This window comes from Poromitra crassiceps (genome assembly GCF_964638095.1).
Source record: "Poromitra crassiceps genome assembly, chromosome: 2".
Classification (NCBI taxonomy): Eukaryota; Metazoa; Chordata; class Actinopteri; order Beryciformes; family Melamphaidae; genus Poromitra; species Poromitra crassiceps.
Window position 1 is genome coordinate 26,423,666 of NC_139624.1, and position 23,995 is coordinate 26,447,660.

Here is a 23,995-nt window from a genome sequence, read left to right on the forward strand (position 1 = left end):
AATCATATCCTTAATGCCCCCCCCCCCACCCCCGACCCAACCAATTATCATAAATTGATAGCCCTGAGCCCGACCCGAGCCAGTCGGGCTGGGTCGCCCCCCCCCCCCCGGGTCACAGCAATATTGTCAATTTTAAACCACAGTGCAAAAAAGGTTGGGAACCCGTTTTAAATCATTTCGATGGTATACTGAGTCCTATAGGCAGAATGGCACCTCTATCATTCCCACTCTACGCCCTGAATGCCTGTTTCCTGCACCACGTAACTTTGAGCCTCTGTCCGGGAGCATGAAAGTTGCCTGGACGTACCTCCATTTCCTGCTGAAAGTTTTCTGCTGTCAAACTAACCAAAAGCTTTCATTGTGAAGTACGGATAGGAAGTGAAACACGTGTTTATCGCTTGCTAGCTTGATTAGCGGCGCGATAAGCCACTCGTTTCAATAAAACAAGTCGAGACAACATCATTTGGGGAGATTTATTTCCCCAGCGAATCAGTAATAAACACTGCAGAAAGGTAAGCAAAGTAGAGAGTACAAGCAGAAACAGTAAAATAAGGTTGATATTTGAACATACAAACAAGAAAGTGTAGCATTTATTAGCATCTGTATTTACCATTTGTGGCAGCAGAGGTCACTGTTGCTGCTCAGCAGAAAGTTCCACGTTGGGGCTTTAATGCCTGAAGCACTAAGGTATTTTTTTTTCCACCAGTAGGGGGAGCCACAGTCATACATAACCAGTGTGTCACACCATATCCTGTCCCCCGTCTCGTGGATAAACACAGTAATCCTCTGTTTGGTGGGGTTTAGTTCAGTGTTTTTTTGTATAAACATAAAGAGTAGTTGTACAAAACAAGTTGTCCTCCCATCTTGCATGGTGCAGTCTTGACTCTCCCCAGATTGGCAGAGGGTGGAGCAGCAACCAGGGCAGCAGGGGGGGAAATTGGCCAAGTGCAATTGGGGAGAAAATGAAAAAATCAGGAAAAAAGAAAAGAAAAAAAGCCATCTTGGCTGCAGACGGTATGAAGAGGCCCTCAGGTTCTGTCCTTCACGTTGTCGCTCAGGAAGACAATGTTGTCTGGAGAGACAAGTGGCTGTTAGGATGAGCTGGGCAGAATAGACCCTTTTCACAGCAGCCCTTTCGAGGCGTCAAAGCAGGGCAACACAGGTGTAACCAGTAACATTAATGATGGTTCCATTCCATGTATGTGTTCCAGTGCCAGGGCCCTCATTAATGTTATTGATTACACCTGTGTTTACCCTACTTTGAAACTCAAAGCGGCTGCGGTGAAAAGGGTCCATTACAGATTGAACTTGAATGTGTGTGTTCTGTTCACTGACCTGCGATGATGGTGGTGGCCTGCCGTCTGACTTGGTCCTTGTCCACATACTCTCCATAGTCGAGTTTCCCCTCCACCAGAATTCGAGCCCTGCAATCAGCAACCGATAGCCTCACGATTAGTGCCGTTTCTGTCTACACACACACACAATGCTAACACATATTGCAACCCCATGTGTTTCAGGTAGCAGTAACTCGAGCAGTTGTGATGTCATTAGTGATGTCACTCGAGCAATTTTGATGTAATCGTTGATGTAATAAATCCTTCCCCGGTTTGAGCCGATGGCGCACAGTTGCACGACGGCGCCTAGGTGGGTGGGCGGTGTCTGTCTGTCTGTCAGTCAGTTCAGAGTCTCCACCCCAGGAATCGTGTGGGACTGTTTAGATGCCGTTATTTTAAGGATTGTGTGCGTGTGTGTGTGTTCTGTCTGAGAAAGACATGATCAGGAGTACTAGGCGCTACCCTTTCTTGATGTAATTGTGTGTGTGTGTGTGTGTGTGTGTGTGTGTGTGTGTGTGTTTTCTGTCTGAGAAGAGACATGATCAGGAGTGTAGGCCGTACCCTTTCTTGATGTAATTGTGTGTGTGTGTGTGTGTGTGTGTGTGTGTGTGTGTGTGTGTGTGTGTTTTCTGTCTGAGAAGAGACATGATCAGGAGTGTAGGCCGTACCCTTTCTTGATGTAATTGTGTGTGTGTGTGTGTGTGTGTGTGTGTGTGTGTGTGTTTTCTGTCTGAGAAGAGACATGATCAGGAGTGTAGGCCGTACCCTTTCTTGATGTAATTGTGTGTGTGTGTGTGTGTGTGTGTGTTTTCTGTCTGAGTAGAGACATGATCAGGAGTGTAGGCCGTACCCTTTCTTGATGTAATTGTGTGTGTGTGTGTGTGTGTGTGTGTTTTCTGTCTGAGTAGAGACATGATCAGGAGTGTAGGCCATACCCTTTCTTGATGTAATTGTGTGTGTGTTCTGTCTGAGTAGAGACATGATCAGGAGTGTAGGCCGTACCCTTTCTTGATGTAATTGTGTGTGTTCTGTCTGAGTAGAGACATGATCAGGAGTGTAGGCCGTACCCTTTCTTGATGTAATTGTGTGTGTTCTGTCTGAGTAGAGACATGATCAGGAGTGTAGGCCGTACCCTTTCTTGATGTAATTGTGTGTGTTCTGTCTGAGTAGAGACATGATCAGGAGTGTAGGCCGTACCCTTTCTTGATGTAATTGTAGGCCACGTCTCTCAAACCAGGTTTGAACACGGACACACGATGCCATGTTGTCTTCTGACTCATGTCCCCTAGAGTCACAAAACAGCAGAGTGTAAAGAAGTGAATTTAACACAATCCATCCGTCAATCACTTCACCACCCTTTATATCAGTGGTTCCCAAAACGGGGTACGCTTATGTACGTGCGTGGAGGTGCTACAGGGGAGGGGGCACTTGAGAGAAAGAGGAAAATGGAAAAATGTAAGAATAAATCATGAAAATAAAGGAAACGTTAAAATAAAGCAGTTGGCACTAATTGCAACTCTTTCACTCCATTTCTTATTTTGTAATGTTATATTCTTCAAAAGGTGCGTTATCATTCATTCATTGCATCATAATGCTAGTTTTCTCTTGCAGTTTTCTAAGCAAAATGCTGCAATTGGGTACTTGGATTGAGAAATGAGGGAAAGGGGGTACTGAAGCCAGAAAGGTTTGGAACCACTGCTTTATACAATAAGCTGATTAAATGGACATGCTGTGATATACACTACAGCAAAGGGCAATATTACATCTACTTGGATTAGGATTCATATTTGGGGAACTCTGTGGAAGGGCAAAGTGGGCCGTGGGTATATCTTGTTTGTCATAACCTGTTGAACACAGGGTCCAAATGCGACATCTACTGGCCAAAAGCGACACTGCATTTCCCCCTTCATGTTCAACAGATTCTACAGTGCAGACAAGCTGTTGTAGAGCAGCTAAACTAAGGACAAGAAGAGCTCCATCTTTTTCCCCACACTACAGTGTCTACCTGTGGAGGTCATCTCTCTTTAACAGTGTCTACCTGTGGAGGTCATCTCTCTTTAACAGTGTCTACCTGTGGAGGTCATCTCTCTTAGTGTCTACCTGTGGAGGTCATCTCTCTTTAACAGTGTCTACCTGTGGAGGTCATCTCTCTTTAACAGCGTCTACCTGTGGAGGTCATCTCTCTTTAACAGTGTCTACCTGTGGAGGTCATCTCTCTTTAACAGTGTCTACCTGTGGAGGTCATATCTCTTTAACAGTGTCTACCTGTGGAGGTCATATCTCTTTAACAGTGTCTACCTGTGGAGGTCATATCTCTTTAACAGTGTCTACCTGTGGAGGTCATCTCTCTTTAACAGTTTCTACCTGTGGAGGTCATCTCTCTTTAACAGTGTCTACCTGTGGAGGTCACCTCTCTTTAACAGTGTCTACCTGTGGAGGTCATCTCTCTTTAACAGTGTCTACCTGTGGAGGTCATCTCTCTTTAACAGTGTCTACCTGTGGAGGTCATCTCTCTTTAACAGTGTCTACCTGTGGAGGTCATCTCTCTTTAACAGTGTCTACCTGTGGAGGTCACCTCTCTTTAACAGTGTCTACCTGTGGAGGTCATCTCTCTTTAACAGTGTCTACCTGTGGAGGTCATATCTCTTTAACAGTGTCTACCTGTGGAGGTCATCTCTCTTTAACAGTGTCTACCTGTGGAGGTCATCTCTCTTTAACAGTGTCTACCTGTGGAGGTCACCTCTCTTTAACAGTGTCTACCTGTGGAGGTCATCTCTCTTTAACAGTGTCTACCTGTGGAGGTCATATCTCTTTAACACCTTGAGTGCCATGGACGAGATATCTCGTCTTACATAATCCACCCGTTGAGTGCCAAAGACGAGATATCTCGTCTTACATAAACATTTTTTTTTTTGACGGTGGGACATCAATCAACCCCTTTTACGTCTTCTATATCAATATTGGAGGAAGAGAATGTGTATAATCTATTTTACCGACCACTAAGTGGCGACAGTTCTCTCCAGACAGAGAAAGCCACAGCCACGGGTCCGCTGGAAAGCCAGTCTAATTTTTAAGGAAATAGCTGGGCGAAAACTCTTTCGATTTCACAAACACACACACACACGCGCGCGCGCGCACACACACACACTCGAGTACCTTTGCGCATAAATAAGACCAGAATCACAAAAGCTTCTTCAAAGCTCTCAGCCGACACCTCAAGAAACGAACGAGCCAGTTTTTACAGTCCAGACTGCCGAGAGCGGCCGCGGAGCCTCCTCCCTCCGCAGCACAGACGGAGGGAGGAGTTTGGAGACACACACACACTCTCTCTCTCTCTCTCTCTCTAGTCCCGAGAGAGAGAGAGAGGAGAGAGAGAGAGAGAGAGAGGAGAGAGAGAGAGAGAGAGAGAGAGAGAGAGCACACAGAGTGGGAGACAGACACGCTGTGGGGGCAAAGAACGGACAGAGATCTCTTCCTCTCAGAGCCGCGGAGCAACGCGCGAACACACACACACACACACACACACACACACACACACACACACACACACACACACACACACACACACACACAATACAGTATACAGACTTGCCCAAGGGCACCCATAATCACAGGCACGTGAGGTGGTTCTAAAAATCCATTTATCTCCAAACTCTCTGAAAATCTCTGAAACCATGCTGTACTCAACGGCTAATATCTACATAACTACTAACTCTGCAAACTAACTCTTTTAGACAGAGAAAGCACACATTCTATTAGTTCTTTTTAGATGATTGGTGTTCACGAAGTCTTAACAGAAAATAATCCTCGGCTCTTGTAAAATGAGCCAGAATCCTCAAAAAAAAACCTGGCACAACTTACCTACAGGATTGAAAAAACGGCTGGCACTCAATGTGTTAACAGTGTCTACCTGTGGAGGTCATCTCTCTTTAACAGTGTCTACCTGTGGAGGTCATCTCTCTTTAACAGTGTCTACCTGTGGAGGTCATCTCTCTTTAACAGTGTCTACCTGTGGAGGTCACCTCTCTTTAACAGTGTCTACCTGTGGAGGTCATCTCTCTTTAACAGTGTCTACCTGTGTAGGTCATCTCTCTTTAACAGTGTCTACCTGTGGAGGTCATCTCTCTTTAACAGTGTCTACCTGTGGAGGTCATCTCTCTTTAACAGTGTCTACCTGTGGAGGTCATCTCTCTTTAACAGTGTCTACCTGTGGAGGTCTTCTCTCTTTAACAGTGTCTACCTGTGGAGGTCATCTCTCTTTAACAGTGTCTACCTGTGGAGGTCACCTCTCTTTAACAGTGTCTACCTGTGGAGGTCATCTCTCTTTAACAGTGTCTACCTGTGGAGGTCATCTCTCTTTAACAGTGTCTACCTGTGGAGGTCTTCTCTCTTTAACAGTGTCTACCTGTGGAGGTCACCTCTCTTTAACAGTGTCTACCTGTGGAGGTCTTCTCTCTTTAACAGTGTCTACCTGTGGAGGTCACCTCTCTTTAACAGTGTCTACCTGTGGAGGTCATCTCTCTTTAACAGTGTCTACCTGTGGAGGTCATCTCTCTTTAACAGTGTCTACCTGTGGAGGTCATCTCTCTTTAACAGTGTCTACCTGTGGAGGTCTTCTCTCTTTAACAGTGTCTACCTGTGGAGGTCACCTCTCTTTAACAGTGTCTACCTGTGGAGGTCATCTCTCTTTAACAGTGTCTACCTGTGGAGGTCATCTCTCTTTAACAGTGTCTACCTGTGGAGGTCATCTCTCTTTAACAGTGTCTACCTGTGGAGGTCATATCTCTTTAACAGTGTCTACCTGTGGAGGTCATCTCTCTTTAACAGTGTCTACCTGTGGAGGTCATCTCTCTTTAACAGTGTCTACCTGTGGAGGTCATCTCTCTTTAACAGTGTCTACCTGTGGAGGTCTTCTCTCTTTAACAGTTTCTACCTGTGGAGGTCATCTCTCTTTAACAGTGTCTACCTGTGGAGGTCATCTCTCTTTAACAGTGTCTACCTGTGGAGGTCATCTCTCTTTAACAGTGTCTACCTGTGGAGGTCATCTCTCTTTAACAGTGTCTACCTGTGGAGGTCATCTCTCTTTAACAGTGTCTACCTGTGGAGGTCATCTCTCTTTAACAGTGTCTACCTGTGGAGGTCATCTCTCTTTAACAGTGTCTACCTGTGGAGGTCACCTCTCTTTAACAGTGTCTACCTGTGGAGGTCATCTCTCTTTAACAGTGTCTACCTGTGGAGGTCATCTCTCTTTAACAGTGTCTACCTGTGGAGGTCATATCTCTTTAACAGTGTCTACCTGTGGAGGTCATCTCTCCGTCCCCCCCGGAGCGCCACATCTCGTTGGTGGCTAACGAAAAGATGGTGACGGGGTTACGGCCGTCCGCTTGTCTCATCACAGGGTCCTGACCCACCCGGCCCAACAGCTGCACACGGTTTATCGCTGGAAGAAACAAACACACACATCAAAAGTGACCAGGGTTTGTCTTGTTCATACAAAAATATGCAAATACCGGTACATAATTTCAAAAATGGATAGGTATACTTAATGAGAGACGCAAAGATGTGTTATTGAGCTAACATACGCAATAATAAAATCCTTCACTTAAAAACAGACGTACAGACGTGCATCCACACACACACACACACACACACACACACACACACTTTACTCACATCTCTCTAGGATCATACTGCCGGGGTCTGTGCTTCTGTGTCTGACCACCTGCCTAAAAATCTGTGGAGGAAACAGATTTGGCCACATGGCTATTACATATAATGTTTTACTTCCTATGTTATTAGTATGCAGATTTAAGCCCCTTTTAGACTGGCCAAAAATCCCACTAATATCCACAAACTAGTGCAATTTTCTTCAGTCTAAAAGTTTCCAAGCCGGGCCGTTTAGCTGATAGAGCGACCCTGCAAGTGAGGTGGGTTTTTACGCGCCGGCTCTGCTCCGGCTGGCGATATAAATCTTGGCGTTGGTCCAACCTGTGATTTTCCGACTCTGCTTCTCCTCCGCCAGAGTTGCTGCCCCTTTTCCAGCGTGAGTCAGTGAGATTCAGTGATTCCCACAGGCTGAAATTCGACTTTCTTAACAGTAAATTACTTTACATTGACGGAATATGCAGAGAGAAAAACGTGTCTCGTCAGTGCACCCCACACAGCCCAGTTCCAGGCGCATAGACGGTGTCCAAGTCAGCCAGAATGTAAGTAGGTCGTCCACTTTAGCTCTTTCAAAATAAATCCCTTGTTGTAACGTTTACATTTTGACTAATGCTTTACAGTTTCACTATTATGTAAAAAACAAATCACCAATTTTATATTGAAAACTCAGAACCAAAAAGTGTTGATACACTCACTGAAACCACCATTTCACCAAGGCTGCACGCCTGCGTCTGGGAGACTGTTGATGATGGACAGTATTTACAAAGCGCTGTAATCACGGTAACACACTTTTAATAATAGAAATTTGAAACGGTACTACTAACCGGCAGGAATTTGATCACGGTTGATCATTAAACCGGTAATCGTTTCATCCATAATCTCAACAAGAACAGGTCCAATTAATCACGTTACTGGCCTGTTCATTCAGTTTCATCTATTATGTAATCTTAACATCAAAGTGAGAATTTTGATACAATGTTTGCTGCTTTGTTTGTTAAAACACCTTTTTCCCCTCCAACGTGCATCAGTGAGGCTATTTACTTGTTTAAATGACATTAGTTTGAAAATTTTACCCGGAAAGAGAGTGCGATCTAAAAGTTTAAAAGGCAATGCTGCTGCTGCTACCTCCGGCTGCTTTCCTGGGTAACAAAAACACGTGTACTAGTGTGACTTTTGATGTAAAAAAAATTATTAGTGTACAAAGTACACAGTCACATACACAAAATAAGTCTGTTTTTATCCTCCTCAGCCTGCCCTCTCCTGCTGCTGTCGTTTGTGCACCACCCCACCTCCTCGTCTCCACCCAGTGTTGCAGACCCTTCAGTCATCAGATTGATCAGCCTCAGATCACCAACAACAGTATCTAGACTCCACTGGGGGATATATCTGGCTGCTGCTCAGGGCTGATGCCCCTTGATCTCTGTATCTCCTTGTTGTTGACATATTGACGCACTTAATTATCATTATACATCTGTAATGCATCATTATTCTACTACAGGGTATATGCAGGGATGTTGAAGTTAAATTCAATACCTTTTAAGACCTTTTTTAAGACTTTTTCAAGACCTCAACGCCATTTTCGTCACATAAACGATAGGCGTGTAAATTAGAGCCCGACCGATACTGGATTTTCGAGGCCGATGCCGATACTGATATTAGGGAGTAAAATGACGATATCAATATATCGGCCGATATTCTCATATTATATTTACACATTATATTACACTTTTTTTGCAATGATCCCTCAATTATCAAACACCTGACAAAGATGTGACTTGACATGACTTGAGATATGTAATGTAGGCAGGATATTTTACAGCTTATCACTAAACGTTATTGTACAAAATTACATCAATGCAATGAAACAGTAAACTTCACTGGGAATTTAATAATTATAAATAACTAGAAATACAAAAACAGACATAGAACAAACATAAAATATAACTTGAGTTAAGAAAAAAGATCAAATATACACAAAATGCTGTCTATATCACTCAAAAAATACAAAATAAAAAAATATCTGCAAACATATCGGCCGATACCAATATATCGGTTATCGGCCAATAATATCGGTGGACCAATATATCGGTCGGGCTCTAGTGTAAATCACAAGTTTCATGACGATACTATATATAATAATATTATAATATAGATTCTTTGGACAATGATACGATATTTTCCGATATCACAAAGTCTGCCAAAATACGATATCGATTCAATTCAGGGGTCTGCGATTGATATGGGACGATATTATGCTCATTTAACACCATCAGCACATTAGCTACAAAACTGAATACCTCTCAATTATGAATTTGTAATACTTTTTAACTCATTGAGTGCCAAGGACGAGTATGTTCGTCAATTCAGATACTAACGTAGAGTGCCAAGGACGAGTATGTTCGTCAATTGCGTTTTTTGACGGTGGGACGTGGATCAAAGCCTCCTGCATCTCCTGTACAAATATTGTAGCTATTGAAGGTGTATAACCTATTTTACGGACTCATTAGGTGGCGACAGTGCTCTCCAGATTAGAGAAAGGTCCGGAAAACAGCAGGAAAAAGCCCCGTGATGAAAGAGAAACCGCTCATGCTGCAGCCACAGCTGACATTGGCTGCGAACAGCAGTCAATCCGCGCCCACAACTGCTCTGCCTCTGTCTGTCTGTCTGCATAGTTTCTCCACACGATTAGCCGCCAGAAAGGCAGCACCCGACGCCGAAGGGCCAAACCTTTCCCTGCAGTCCGGTTTGGCATTTCCGTGTCGCGCTGGGAACCGGCGCACAAAAACGGAGCGCTCCGAAAATAGACTGGGTGCGTGTTAGGCTGTGTGTTAGGAGTTTGCAGCTGAGGGGGGGAGAGGGGGGTGGGGCACGCAGGGCACCATACAACTACACCACGTCACTACATCAGAAAATATTAGCTTCAGACTCAGTGAATGTGCTTGAAATGCTTCATTTCACAAAAGGCGGAATAACTCAGCTTCTAATTTGAAACGTGTCTTTTTGCTCAAAACAACCTATATTCTCCGGCTCATAACTAAAGAACGGAAAATGGTATCAATAAACTTTTTTTTGCAGATGATAGAAGAGAGTCTCATCGTTCTTTGTGCGTGTTCGGTGTTTACATAGTAATATCACACAATATTCTGTGGGCCTCGAGAAATCACTGAAAACGCTCTGAAACTCTGGCACTGGGAGCGTCCGTTCTCCAAAAGTGGCTGGCACTCAATGAGTTATGGTCTTAATTTTCCTTAAATTGATTCATCAACTTTCAATACTTTTCAAGACCTGTGGATACCCTGTACTATTGTAAGCAACATAATTTTATTCATTCATTAGTCTTGTTCTAATAACATGCCTCCATTAAAAACACAAATGTTATCAGTGGTTTCCTTCTCACCTGTGCTGAGGCACTTCTCAACATCTCTCTGCTGGACGGACGGCTCTGAGTGAAGCAGCAGACAAACAGAGACAGCAGCTGACTAAGAGAGATGAGAAAAACACAGACAGAAAATCAGGTGACCATCACTAGAAGTGAATGCATCTACAGATTACATCCTGGGAGCAGTGGAAAGACTGCACAAGTGACTGTGCAACATTGACATTGCAAGTGCAGGTAAGCTGTAATGTATTAGGTGAGGTTGTGTCTGTTTTTGGGCGGCGAATTTGGGCTTAGGAAACGACACATTTTGAAACCACCTTCCAGAGTGGAATTCTTTGAGACGCTTCCCGCTGAGGGCTCCATGTAATCGCTTGAAGACGGCACATTTCAGAAACTCTGACGTGCCTGCACGTGATTACGCCATAGCCGTGTGCGAGTTGGCAACCATTTTCAAAATAAAACGTCAGTATGAATGAAGTTTGGCAACATTCAGAATTAAGCTACACTGCGGCCAACTTCAGTTACATGTTCATAACGTTACTGCTGCGAGGAGCCGATGGCTGTACCCAGTCGGCATTTAATGTTAGTTACAAAAGCACGTCGACAGTGTTTTCTCACTGCCAGTAGCCTGCAGTAGGGTTTGACAGATAGCACACTCAGCGCTCCCGGTCCTCGCTGCTCGTTAAAGATTTCCAATAGGCGTTATTCTGATAAACTGGTCACATATGTTACATTCTTACCCGACAAATATTAACTCATTATCTGCCAAAGACGTACCCGGACGTACTTTTAACAATGGCGTTCTGTGCCAAAGACGTACTCGGACGTACTTTCATGTTTTGGCTGTTTACATTACATCAGACACTTTCCCAGCCTGTGACATTGTTTCAGGTCAAACTGATGAAAGGAACCCGCTAGTTTAGTATTTATGGGTGGAGCCTGTGGTCGAAACAGAGTCCGATCCAGAGTTCTCGGCTGGCGACGATGGCGAGGAAGACGCCAGCGTTTTTGTTATTGCTCCACGACGGAGCGCCATGGCGACGAAGTCTCCCCTTCACAGCGTTCTGATCCGTCTGACACAGATGAATCGGAGGAGGAGAAATGGGTGCCACTTGGAGAGAGCGATGACGATGGTAAAAAGTAGCCTATTTTTTGTATCGCGTTTGAGATGAAATGATCACACACACAACATTCGAGTATAATTGTCACGCATTGTTTATAACTTATGCCGCCGGCATGACTCGCTTCACGTTTCCTCTTGCCAGCTCTCCCTCTCAAGGGAGAGCTCTGTCACACTCAAGGGAGGAGGAATCACATGGATACGTCAAACGTGTCAAACCGCGTCACACACCCGTCCCCAGCAACCAAGGCGAAACATGTCACACAAACATTTCAAAGTTTACAGCACTAACGTAGCTATTGTGTGATCTTCTGTGCTAACGTTAGTTATGAGAGGTAACGTGACAGCAGGTAACGTTACAGCACTCGTTATTCCTGTGTGTGTGTGTGTGTGTGTGTGAGAGAGAGAGAGTGTGTGAGTGTGACCACATAAGGGTTCGTTCCATTTGTTTATGCTTTTATCAAGCCAAGCTAAAAATCCACATGGCAACTGTAAAAGTAAATTATTTATTTGATTTTGTGCACATATTTATCATACTTTGATAAATACTGCGGCCAAGCCTCATCTGTCAAGAAACCCCAGGGGCCAGACTCTCTCTCTCTCTCTCTCTGTAGCCGCTCACTGGGCGGGATGGACCGACACAGCTCCCTCAAATACATTCTCTTATTTTATTTTATTTTTTATTTTTTGGGGGAAAACAAATACTGTATATGTCTGATGTGTCACTGAGGCAAAAAATAAAAGGCTCAAAAGAGAGTTCTGCTTGAAACGGTGTCCTTCACTAAAAACCTCTTTTTCTCCTATTTATGTCCCAAGGAGGGCATTTTTAGTGAAAACAAGCTAACTTCCACTGCTTGTAACTAAACAAGGAAACATGGGAGAGTTTCAGTTTTTTACAAGGGGTAAGAAGAGAGTCTCTGCTTTATTGTGAGATATGTTGTGTAATTTTATTCCTAGCACAGAATATTCTGTGGGTCCTGGAAGATCAGGAAATATGCTCAAAATCCTGGCACTGGGAGCACACAGACCGAAATGACCCTGGCAGAGAATGAGTTAAAACTTAAAAAAAAAAAAAAAAAAAAAGCTTGAAAAAAAGCTTTTTGGCAAGTCTAAATGACTGCGGAAGGCGTACTCTACTTCCGTGTTTAAAACAGGAAAGACGATTACAAAATTACATCATGCAGAAGCGTCCTTGTATGGGCAAAGAATAAGGTGATCACACTGCCACCTAGCGACCTGGCATGTACAATACGGCGTTTTAAAAATTCAACAGCGCTCATGTAAACAGGGAAAAGGTGTGAAGGAAACGCTATAGACCAAATCAGCGGGATGTTTACATTTACTTCCGGGTACCCCTGGGTCCACACATTATAAAGGCGGTGGACGGCACAAACTGACGTGTTGAAGACAAAAACAGACAAAGAAGACAAAAATGGTTCGTCCGTGTTGTGTTGTTGTTTAATATCATTCATAACAACACTTTCACTAACATTAGTGGAGACCAGACTAGCTAATTTACCTGTTGGACCAGACTAGAGTAGACTGAAGCTAAATTAAATTGACGTGGCGTCAGTAGCTCTGTCTGTACCAGGGCCTAAAAAAAAATTAAGTTTGGTTCCGGTTGCCGACCGACCCTGTCAATTTACGTGCGACCCAATTTATTTTATGAGCTTGTTGATTTGACGGTGGCCCTAAGGGGCGGGGTTTGCCACTGCGCGAAGGTAACCTCGCGTCACCAGGCTCTTCTCGGCGAGAAAGAGCCTGGCTCCCGCCCACAATTGATTTTGTCACCCTACTGGTTCCCGCCTAGAGCCCGCCCTAGACCGGATGGCAGCGTTTCTAGCTCGTCAACTTTCACGTTAACTTGACAATTTGACCCAAGTATCAGAATCCTCTTTCACCGTTTTGACCGGTGTGTCAGGCGGTGGTGACGGAGATGCCATATTGCATAAACGTTTTGTTTTATGTAACGCTAGCTTTGTTTTGATCAGACTCTAGTTTAGGTAACATCACCGCGTCAAGCTAACGGCAACAAAGACGTTGTTAGGCGCATTGCTATCCGGTGTTAATTCTGGGTCCGGGGTTTACGCCCCCATGACAAAAAGCGGGGTGGAAGGTGCCCAGACTACGCGAAGGTGCTTTTCGCTACGGATACTTTAAAACGAAAATGGCATGGAGGGAGCATGACGGACATGTGCTTTGTGTCGCTTCTCTGCCCATGCAGCAGCGTGCCAACCAGAATTGTGAGATTGGGGTTAAAATCGTTTGAAAACGTGCTTCAGGAAGTTAAACAGTGCACTTGTATATTCGTATCAGCAGCCGGCAAAGTGGACAGAGCTGACAAATGGACGGATATCTCCAGCGATGTGGTGTCGACCCCCACTCAGCAGCTTGGTTCGCTCGTCAGTGGCTTCATGGCTACGTTTCAATTCAGGTATTTAGCACTGAAGTGCACGGCAGAACCTCAGCCCTCGACAGCTCAAAGTACCGCTCCGTCCGCCTTCGAGATACTGTTTCGTGCACAGCAACGTACTCATTTGCCCCCGCCGAAGGTTGCACAGACGAAAAAAGAGGAGCTAAAAAATGACATTCTGGAGAGCCGGCGGACCCGGGGAGTGGGCTTTTCTCTTCCAGAGAGCACAAACCAGAGCGTGTGTGTGCGCGTGTGCGTGCATCTGTGCGTATGCGTGCATGTGCGTGCGTGTGTGTGTGTGTGTGTGTGTGTGTGTGACGTGTGTGTTTGTGTGCGTGTGTGTGTAGCTATGAGGAAGCCGTGAGTTGGAAGAGGCAGGGAGGGAGGGGGGGGGGGGGGGGGGATAGAAGTGTGTATGTCTGGTTTTTGCGGTCTAATAATGCCATTAAAGGTATGAGATGAAATATTGTTTGAGATGTCTTCAATGCCAATGGTCCAGAACTGGTTTTTAGGAGTAGAAAAAAGAACATTTAAAATCAGCACGTTTTAATAACATTGAAGCATTCATATTGACTTAAATATTTTGTTCATATAAAAACGTGTGTAGAGCACAGTGGTACAGTACATGTAGGCTATGTTATGAAAAAAGTATCCATCGCTGCTGTAATTTTAAGGAAAAAAAATATATCTATATATTTCCTATCTATCCCTTGCTGCCACTGAAAATAAAATAAAAAAATAAAATAAAATAAATTCCCTACCGACCCTCACCTCAACTGACAACCAACAGGAACCAAACTTATATTTTTTTTAGGCCCAGGCTCTTTCTCGCCGAGAAGAGCCTGGTGACGCGAGGTTACTCTGTCTGTAACGTTAACGACTCTGCAAAAAACAGCGAGTTTGACAGACAAATAAACGTTATTAGCTAGCTAACACTACATAAAACAAATACAGAAGAAAGGCTAGATACGTCGGACAAGCATGTTTACCAACCGTTTAACCATTTAAATTGAAAGTAGTCGGCCGAAAACAACGAGAGGGTTTGACAGCATTTATTTGACAACACGCACATTTAAACCTGCCGCCTTCCCCAAGTGGTACCCGGAAGTAAATTTGTTTACATGGTGACGTCACGGTGATTTGGTCTATTGTGTCGTTTCTTCCAGAAACTGTCCTCGTGTAAAGGGCCCCTAAATCAACAAGCATGAGATACTTCATTATATGGAACGTTACAATTGCAACCCCTATATCTGAGTTATTTAGGCCTACTTGCACAGACGTGTATTTTTTTCTTGTCATTCCAAATGTAATCACATTGTTGCTCTGATTAATATTTCAATTCAAATGCATGTCACTCTTGTGTTAGAATAAGTAAATGGGCATTGACACTGTTTTTATATAACCCTTGATCAATTCTCATTAATCTTTTATATTTTATTTTTTATTTGTCTGTAGGCTACATACGTGCACTGCCAAGAGTAACGGCAGCATTATAAACCAGACACCAGACTATATCAAAAACATAAACACACAGTGGCGTCTTTCATGCATGCTAGCAACGTTTGACGCTAGGCCAATCACAGGCAGAGAGGGTGCTTCTAGCCTTCGCCATCATCCGAAAAAAAATATCGCGTCATGGGGGGGGGGTTATCTGGAAAATATTCCCAGATTAGACACAAAATCTCATCAAAAATCGAGTCCGTGGCCCTAATGTGAACAAAATGTGCGGTCCTTGATATGAAAACGATTGATGAGAATCACTTGGCTGACACAAACACAGAGACATGCATGTTGAGTCACTCCCCCCCACACACACACTATCAAAGCAGCAGCAATGAGGCGTCTCCAGACTCCCGCCACTGGAGGTAGAAACAGAACGGTCAGGAAATAACGAACAGCGATGTCTTGGTCTACAGACTGCAGCAACTGACTAACACAGGAGCCGTACTGACTTGGGATATTGAGCTGTATGAAAACAGAAGAAAGACGTTTGTTGAAACTTACATGCAGGACTTCAGAAAATACTTGGGTAACCTCACGCTGTTTCCGGTCCGTCTCCGACACAGGTCCGACGTTCTCCGGGGGAACTAAAAGTTCCGGCTCGGATATATTTTTCTTCTTCGAGGCTTCTTATAATAATTACCAGGGAAAAAAATGAATGCACCAATGAATGAATGAATTATCACAAATCACAAACAGGCTACACACCAAGAGGGTACATTACCTATTATTTTTTTGTACAGATTATATTTTCTGCGTTTTATTTTCGTCTTTTCTCGGATATACATGCCTAGTTCTCTCACTTTTGTGTAGGCATATATGACCTGGAAAAGTGGTGCCTGTAAAAGATGTGCATACGAGTCGTCGTCGACTGATTCGTAATCTGATGATGGATGCTGTGTGTAAATTGTGAATACTGTAATTTGCCCACGCAGTTCCAAAAAGCACCACCAGATGGTGATGTAGCCTACACATGGTTATGGATCTACACCATCGGATCTACACACAAGCCTTGCGGGATCTGGAGGGGAAACCATTGGTCACCACCAAATCAATGTGGAAGACGATGGAGTTGAGAATGAAAAAGTAACAAGGTATTTGCAGAATGAGCTGGGAAGGTTTGGCTGGGTGTGTAAATATGACTCGATTATGACAGTAAAAAATGAATAAGCTAAATGCCTGCCAACTGACACTCACCACAGAGACTCTTCCAACGTAAAAGAGTAAAAGCTGTTTTTATGACCAATTATTTATTGACAAAAATAATAAAAATAGAGAGTAGCCTAATAAGACTGAATCCATTAAAGTATTTGGTATTTGGTAAATGGTTTTCAATAGGCCTATGAATTAATAGCTAATATTGGGCCATACAGTTGTTTAGAGAACAGGGCATTTCTCATCATTTCCGCCAATTTTTATTTGTTTGTGACTGGAATTTGCATTCTGCACTGTATTTGCACGACGTTTTTTGTTTAGTGGATCCCCTAGACTCCCTGGGGTATCAATATCAATACAAAACAATCAAAGTTAAACATTATTTTGGCCTACCAAATAGGCCTACAAGAAGACAACTGTCACGACCAGTCACAACAAACCTATTAGGACAGACATACAGAGTAAAAGACAATAGCCTACTTTAGCCTACTGTGAAAGACAGTACACTGAAATCACAGTGAGGAAGAGCCAAACAGAGTGCGCACATTTCCAAGAGAGCGCAGCGCACATTTGCGCGCTTGGCGGGTGGGGTGGAGCTGTTCGGATGCGGACTTGTACAAGACAACTCCCTCCGCCTCTGACTTTACACTTCACTCCCTGCTTCAGGACCCGTCAACAGCACCGAGAAAACGTGGAGTCGATGCTCCACTCTTGGAGATGTTGATCATTCACATTGCAACAATTCTGGGTGAGTTTGACCTTTTATTCTTGGATAGTGATTGTTTTGTCTTTTACAGACTGCTTAGGAGTTGCAAAATAGGATCATCAGTTTTCTGTGTGGAATTGTATTTTCTGTAGCTGCCATTGCCAATATGTTCTCGCTCGCTCCCACTTCTCCAGCAACAACATATCTAATGAAAGCCATATGCAAGCTATTATTCAGCGTATTCCTCGCAGTTTCCCAGGACTGACTGGTCTCAAGGTCATCAGAGCAAGGTTCTGCTGCTTTAAAACGCCTGTGTTGAATAGCCTATAGGAAGTTTTATCACCTCCAGCTGACAGCTAAACAAAACCATTACTGTTAATGCCAGCTTGGGGAAGGCTGCACACAAGCACCCTCTCTGGATCTACTACAGAGTGAATCCATGTGACTTTAATTGAAATAGACGGAGCACAAGCATGTTTGGTGCCATTAGGTTTTATATACCAAATGGGAAGCAACAGAAAACATATTTGTGTGGAAGTATTTACATTATGATTTAATCTACAGACTGGGGCATTTGGTTTGAAACAGTAAGTTCCAACTGTAATAGGCTGTAATATGTGCATGATCACTAGCATGACATTTTGAAAACTCTTTTTCCTGTCCCCCAGCCCTGGGGTGTAGGGTGGGGGCACTGACACCAGATTTTGGGGATGTGTGCACCGAGGGGAGCTGCTACCCCGCCACAGGAGACCTGCTGATCGGCCGGGCGCACAAGCTCATCTCCTCCTCCACCTGTGGCCTGGAGCGCCCCGAGCGCTTCTGCATCGTGGGACATTTGGAGGTAAGAAGCTGCTGGTAACCTGGAGCACCAAGGAGAGCATGTATATGAAAAACATCAAGCAAAATTCCACAGATATTTGTGAGTTTGGAATTATAAGGCTGACATGGGGCATCAAAGATTTGGCATACCAGCTGGAAAAACGACTTTATGTAAGCACAGAGTAACTTTCAAAGATCAGAAGAAGAGGGGGGGGGGAGTAGGGCCTTACAGTATCATTCCAAGTTCACTGGCTCTTTTGGAAGCCAAATCACATTAGGGGAGCATCAGGACCAATGTTCCCTCTAGGCTCCAAGTTTGGTATCCAATATATTCTAATTTCTAATACAATCTGGTCAATCATCAGTCACTGCTCCACGTTGTCTCCAGAAATTGAGTCTGTTTATATGTCAAAGTTTTGGTGGCAAATTATATTAGATGCATGGAAGGATTTTGCATCAGGGTTTAGGGTCTGTATGGGTCCACACTTATTTACACTTTCAAGGTGTTCACCTGACTCTCTTTTAACATGGGGAAAAGGGGACAATGATAGACGGACATACATTGGCAGGTGATTCAGACTCAACTTTTAAATGTCTCTATTGGCCGGTGCACTAGAGATAGGAACCACAGCTAGGGTTTGATCTGATATAAACTGCTGTAGAATTTCACATTGACATGGACTATAGGGTCATGTATCACATTTCCATAACAGTTACCCAACAGAGCCGGTATTGTGGTCCCTATGCTACTGCATCCTGATCAATCCATCTGTGGCTAGATAACGGCCAGATTCTTTATTCTTTATTTGGATCCCCATTAGCTTCCACAAAGTGGTCGCTTATAGTCTTCCTGGGGTCCAGATCAAATAAAAGCATTTACATGTTAAAAAAGGAGTAGCTGCCAAGAGCATTTAGTTGACACAATGCAAATAGCTTGAACATAGAATGGATGAAACCCTGCATTATGATTATCAAAGATCTTTATTCTGAACAATGCTCTTTCATGTAGTTTGTTGAGGAATTGTCAAACAACAAATCTTGTCAAACCACAAATCAGCTGGGCTGGATCAGGCTGCAGGGGCGGTGGTCGATAGACCCTTTTCACGGGGGCCATTTTGTGTCGAAAAGGCAGGGTAAACACAGGTGCAAGCAAAACACTAATGAGGGTTTCCAAATTCCAATCATGGAAGTTGGAAACCCTCATTAGTGTTTTGCTTGCACCTGTGTTTACCCTGCCTTTTCGACACAAAACGGCCCCCGTGAAAAGGGTCTATCGCCCCCACTATATGACACTGTAAGAGTTGGAGTACATGGAGCTGTCTTGCTGAGTGGGAGTGCTGGCATTCCCCTCCACAATAAGCGCTGTGTGCCACACAATCCCTGCCTGTGTGCATGTGATCAGGGTGAGCGATGGAGATATTCTGCTTTTTATCTTTGGCCGGCTTGTGCTATCCAGAGGCTCTGTGTGAATAGCAGCCTTATGACAGGAGAGCTCTGTGGATGAGCACAGTCATGAAGTATGAGGTGCAGAGGAGGGGGAGGTGTAGCGGACATTTCTTCGAGACATCGCTAAGTGGAAGCGCTTAAGCCTTAAGCGGCCAACATTTCAACACTAGGCCAAGTTGGCCCGGCTCTGGGTGAAATTGAGAAAGCCTCCTCGTTTATTCACACGCCCCGATATTGAGAGATTATTTGAACGAGCGTGTCCGTGTGAACCGAGGTTCATGCCAAACCAACTGGAGTGCAGTCGAGGCCCTCTGCTGTTGACAAGGGCAGCAATTAAACGATTAGCCAGACACAGCGGAGACAGATAGGACGACTATAAGAAGAGGTCTAAACTGATTTGACTCTACTGTAGTCATCTTAATGAGACGGCTTGAGCATCACCATTTCACAAGCTCCCCATCCAAACTGTATTTGCACTTTGTAATGGCTTCTTGTACTTGTTGTGCTCGCAAGCCATCGCCATCGCTGGAAAGATTTGTGGCTCAGAAATAAGCATAAATCTGCACAGCCAGACTTTGATGTCATTGAATTTAAATTTCTTCAATCATGTCATGACTGTTACTGTATCGAACCGTAAACCTCATATCGCGTATCGAATCGTATCATGAGATTATGCAGGACGTCCCTTCCCTACCCTGCCAGATATACATCAATAATTTGATTACAGTTCTCGTGGATCACTTCTTCTCTCTCTTTTCAACTCTTTCTCTGCTTCTTCTGCCCGTCAGGAAGAGAAGAAATGTTTTATGTGTAACTCCCGGCAGCTGTACGACGAACACAGCAACCCCACCAGCCACACCGTCGAGAACCTGGTCACCACCTTCGCCCCCAACCGCCTCAAGACCTGGTGGCAGTCTGGGAACGGTGAGAGAGAGAGAGAGAGAGAGAGAGAGAGAGAGAGAGAGAGAGAGAGAGAGAGAGAGAGAGAGAGAGAGAGAGAGAGAGAGAGAGAGAGAGAGAGAGAGAGAGAGAGAGAGAGAGAGAGAGAGAGAGAGAGAGACTGAGCATACCTGCCAGCACTCCCAATTGTCTCCTTATTTTTTAACCCTTTCTCCTGCTGTGTTCCCAATCGGTAATTTGTCCTGTTAATCTCCCGATTTCAATCAAATGGCTGTAACGGGCTCAGTTTGAAAGCCATAATGAAGTATCTGGTATCATATGAAACTAGATGACCTAACACATGCATTGGTACCAACCATGTCATACTAGCTTGTCGGCAACGGGGCTAAATAATGCTCAAAATTCTGGCTACATTTTGGCCGGAGAAGAACTATTTTCAAAGGGGTCCCAGCTTGATCTCTCACCTCAAGATATCTGAATGAAAATGGGTTCTATGGATCAACAGAACAATGGATCACATCACTGATGGAGCTTCGGCGGACTTGATGGATCTGATCGGGGGTGGAGGGTGTTTGCCGATCCCCCAGAAAATCTTTTTAATCACCTAATATTGACAGGTATGAGAGAGAGAGAGAGAGAGAGAGAGAGAGAGAGTACTTCCTGGGCGTTCCTGCATTAGAGAGAGGTACCTGCTTTAAAGTGAATGGAGAGCAGCATAGCGTGTGAGTGTGTTGCAAGGCTGTTCTCATGGGAACAAGAAGCTGGTAATGACTAGACAGGAGATCACAGGGCCCGCTCGGTGTGGCCAATCACAGCGGGCTTTGGGGGAGGGGCTTGCAGGTGTGCTGAAGAGAACAGGTGTGCGTGGGAGAAACAGATGTGTGTCATCACTGGAACACACGCACGCACGCACACATGCACATGCACACACACGCGCACACACACACACACACACACACACACACACACACACACACACACACACACACACACACACACACACACACGCACACTCACACACACACACCTTTAAAAAAGGAGAATTGAATAATGAGACAGTGAATTTAAAAGTGGGGTCCTGGGTCACCTAGGGCTCTTTGAGGAGGTTTCAAGGGGTCCTCAGCAAAAATGCTGAATAGTTTGATTTCATTCTAGCTTTACTTCACTAAAAATGATCTCTAGTCATAGGTTTCACTCTCATTGGTATTATGTCCCCACATACACTAGACAGTTATACAATTTTATTAAAATACATAACACAACATAAAACACAGAACACAAGACAAAAGTAATAAAGTACGAATATCATTATCCATTAGGGATACGCAATATATCGGCATTCATATCGGTATAGTTTTTTTTAATATATCGTATCGGTCCGTTGAGCAATATAACAGCAATGTAAGTACTGTATCGGTTATCGGTATCGGCCAAAATGTTCATATTTGAGATGAAACGGTAAATGCGGTAAATCTATGATTTATGGGCTTTTAGAAATGTTTTGGAAATAAAGAAAGACATTGGGCCCTATGTTATGCCTGGTGCAAGGGAAGGGAAGGGCAAGGGCAAGGGCAAGGGCAAGCATGATCTTTGATAGTTTCTAGCACTCAAAATCCCCCCTCCTTCTTTTAATGACCACTGGGTCAGTACATCAAAGGACATATCTCAGTGACCCAGTGGTCATTAAAAGACAGAGGAGATTTTGAGTGCTAGATAACGCCTGGTCTTGTCCTTGCACTGGGCCTAAGATAGGGCCCATTACAGTATATTTTCATAAATGCACTGTTTACAAGTGTTTTTCAGTATTTGCAAAATTCTATTATGATAGAAACTTGTTTTTATACAGATCATATCGACTTCGGTAAATTCTGTTTATCGGCCATAACAATATCGGATATCGGTATCGGCCAAAATGTTCATATCGGTGCATTCCAATAATCCATCCATTGAACAGGAGTAGGACTGCAACTAACAATTATTTTTTGATTAATGATTAATCTGTAGATTATTTTCTTGATGAATCGATTAGTTGTTTGGTCTATAAAATGTCACAAAATGGTGAAAAATGACGATCACTTTCCCCCAAAAGCCAAAGATGACATCCTCAAATGTCTTCTTTTGTCCTGACCAACAGAATGAAGGGGACATTCTCAAACACAAACATCTTCCCCTGTGGGTCCCTGCAGGACAAAAATCTTCCTATATGAGAGTCACTGGGACAAAATCATATCAAATGGGTGTTTGTGGTCTAATGTGTGCCTATTTGTTTGTGACATGAAAACCTATGAGAAGGCCTGTCACTTCTATAAAAGCCTTTCTTTTTGTATTGACTGATGCACTTTACTAATAATAACCTGTATTTAATGCATTGACACGTCTGATTTAACAGATCATGTCAAAGCATTTCATTTGGATTCCGAGGCAAAATGCTCTATTAAAGCCAAAGTTTGTTTATGAAGTTTTTTGATCTGGAGAGTCAGAAGTGTTCTTTGTTTTGTGTTAACAATTATGTCAGTTAGATTTGGTGAGGTCAGAGCTATGGAATACATCACCCATCTTTGCTCACTACATCTTAGCCTTGCTCACTGTCAGCTGTGCATAAACTACAGGTTATTATGAAATTATTTTTAAAATACAAAAATGTGAAATTATTGGTTATCGTATTATATTGGCCATGAGAAGCAAGTGATTATCGGTTATCGGTATCAGATGAAAAAAAATCCATAATCCATAATTTGTACTTAGTTACTTTGCATCTCTGCATTTATACAGCCCTGTTTGCTGCCACATACTGTAAATGGCGTCCCTATAGCGGTGGGAAGCTGTGAGTCATGGAGGGGGCGGGGCCACATGGAGGGGGCGGGGCCAGCAGCACTGCAGATGGCTTTGAAAGACATGCAGGAAGCAGCAGCTTGCTGGGGATTTCCTAATCCCATCCCGTTAGTCCTCCTCAGATTGATTCGGGGCGCGGCCGGGAAGCCAGCTGACCCGGCTGTTTGTGAGACATTGAACTGTGTGTGTGTGCAGAGCTGCAACAATTAATTCGTTAGTTGTCATTTTAACTATTAAATTAAAACGGCAACTATTTTGATAATTGATTAAAGGATGGCGTTACCGATAATCAACCCACTTTGTATATCATATATAATCTCGGTAATATAAACACATGGGCAGTGTTTACCTTCTCTCTCTGTTTACCTCATGGAGAAAAATCCTCCTGCAGAAACTCCACCTCTGCCAGCTGCAAGTCATTAAGGCTCGTTAAGGCTCTCCATGTGATTCTCTGTGGATGTGCGCATACTTAAAAAATAAAAATAAACAATAACAGCCGCCCTCGGAGCAGATTCTGCCTCACGAGCAGAACCTCCGCAGTTCCGTTGTGACACGTTGTGATGTAAAACGCGTCAGGAAGGGAGCGCTTTGCCAGAGGAGGAAATGGGAGATCTCTGTGAGCAAAACAGAAAGAGAAGGTAATCACTGCCCATGTGCTTATATTACAGAGATGATTAATGATACAAAGTGGGTTGGTTATTAGTAAAGCCATCCTTCAATAGTTTTG

The 23,995-nt window shown here is 43.9% G+C and overlaps 2 protein-coding genes across 2 annotated transcripts in view; one reads left to right on the top strand and one right to left on the bottom strand.

Annotated features, from left to right (window-relative positions):
* Positions 1–469: 469 nt before the first annotated feature.
* ssbp1 (single-stranded DNA binding protein 1) lies at positions 470–15,960 on the bottom strand. The gene is made up of 7 exons (XM_083652580.1): positions 15,915–15,960; positions 10,396–10,477; positions 7,008–7,068; positions 6,631–6,774; positions 2,532–2,619; positions 1,336–1,424; positions 470–1,072 (listed from the first exon to the last, which is right to left on the bottom strand). The coding sequence occupies exons 2-7, from the start codon at positions 10,417–10,419 to the stop codon at positions 1,029–1,031; spliced, it is 450 nt and encodes a 149-aa protein (XP_083508706.1). The 5' UTR covers positions 10,420–10,477; positions 15,915–15,960; the 3' UTR covers positions 470–1,028.
* A 1,282-nt stretch (positions 15,961–17,242) lies between these two features.
* The window catches only part of LOC310795320 (laminin subunit beta-1-like), a 53,490-nt gene continuing 46,737 nt past the window's right edge, over positions 17,243–23,995 (top strand). Inside the window, exons 1-3 of the mRNA XM_083657370.1 lie at positions 17,243–17,313; positions 17,940–18,112; positions 20,325–20,460. Of these exons, the coding sequence (XP_083513496.1) occupies positions 17,283–17,313; positions 17,940–18,112; positions 20,325–20,460 (340 nt within the window). The 5' untranslated portion in view covers positions 17,243–17,282. The remainder of the gene's footprint in view (positions 17,314–17,939; positions 18,113–20,324; positions 20,461–23,995) is intronic.

Bases quoted from the DNA above. Each gene is read 5' to 3' on its own strand.
- ssbp1 (XM_083652580.1), bottom strand. From the start codon at position 10,419: ATGTTGAGAAGTGCCTCAGCACAG. The intron at 6,775-7,007 runs GTGAGTAAAGTG...TGTTTCTTCCAG, and splicing joins CAGTATGATCCTAGAGAGAT to CGATAAACCGTGTGCAGCTG. The intron at 2,620-6,630 runs GTAGACACTGTT...TTGTGACTCTAG, and splicing joins CGGAGAGATGACCTCCACAG to GGGACATGAGTCAGAAGACA.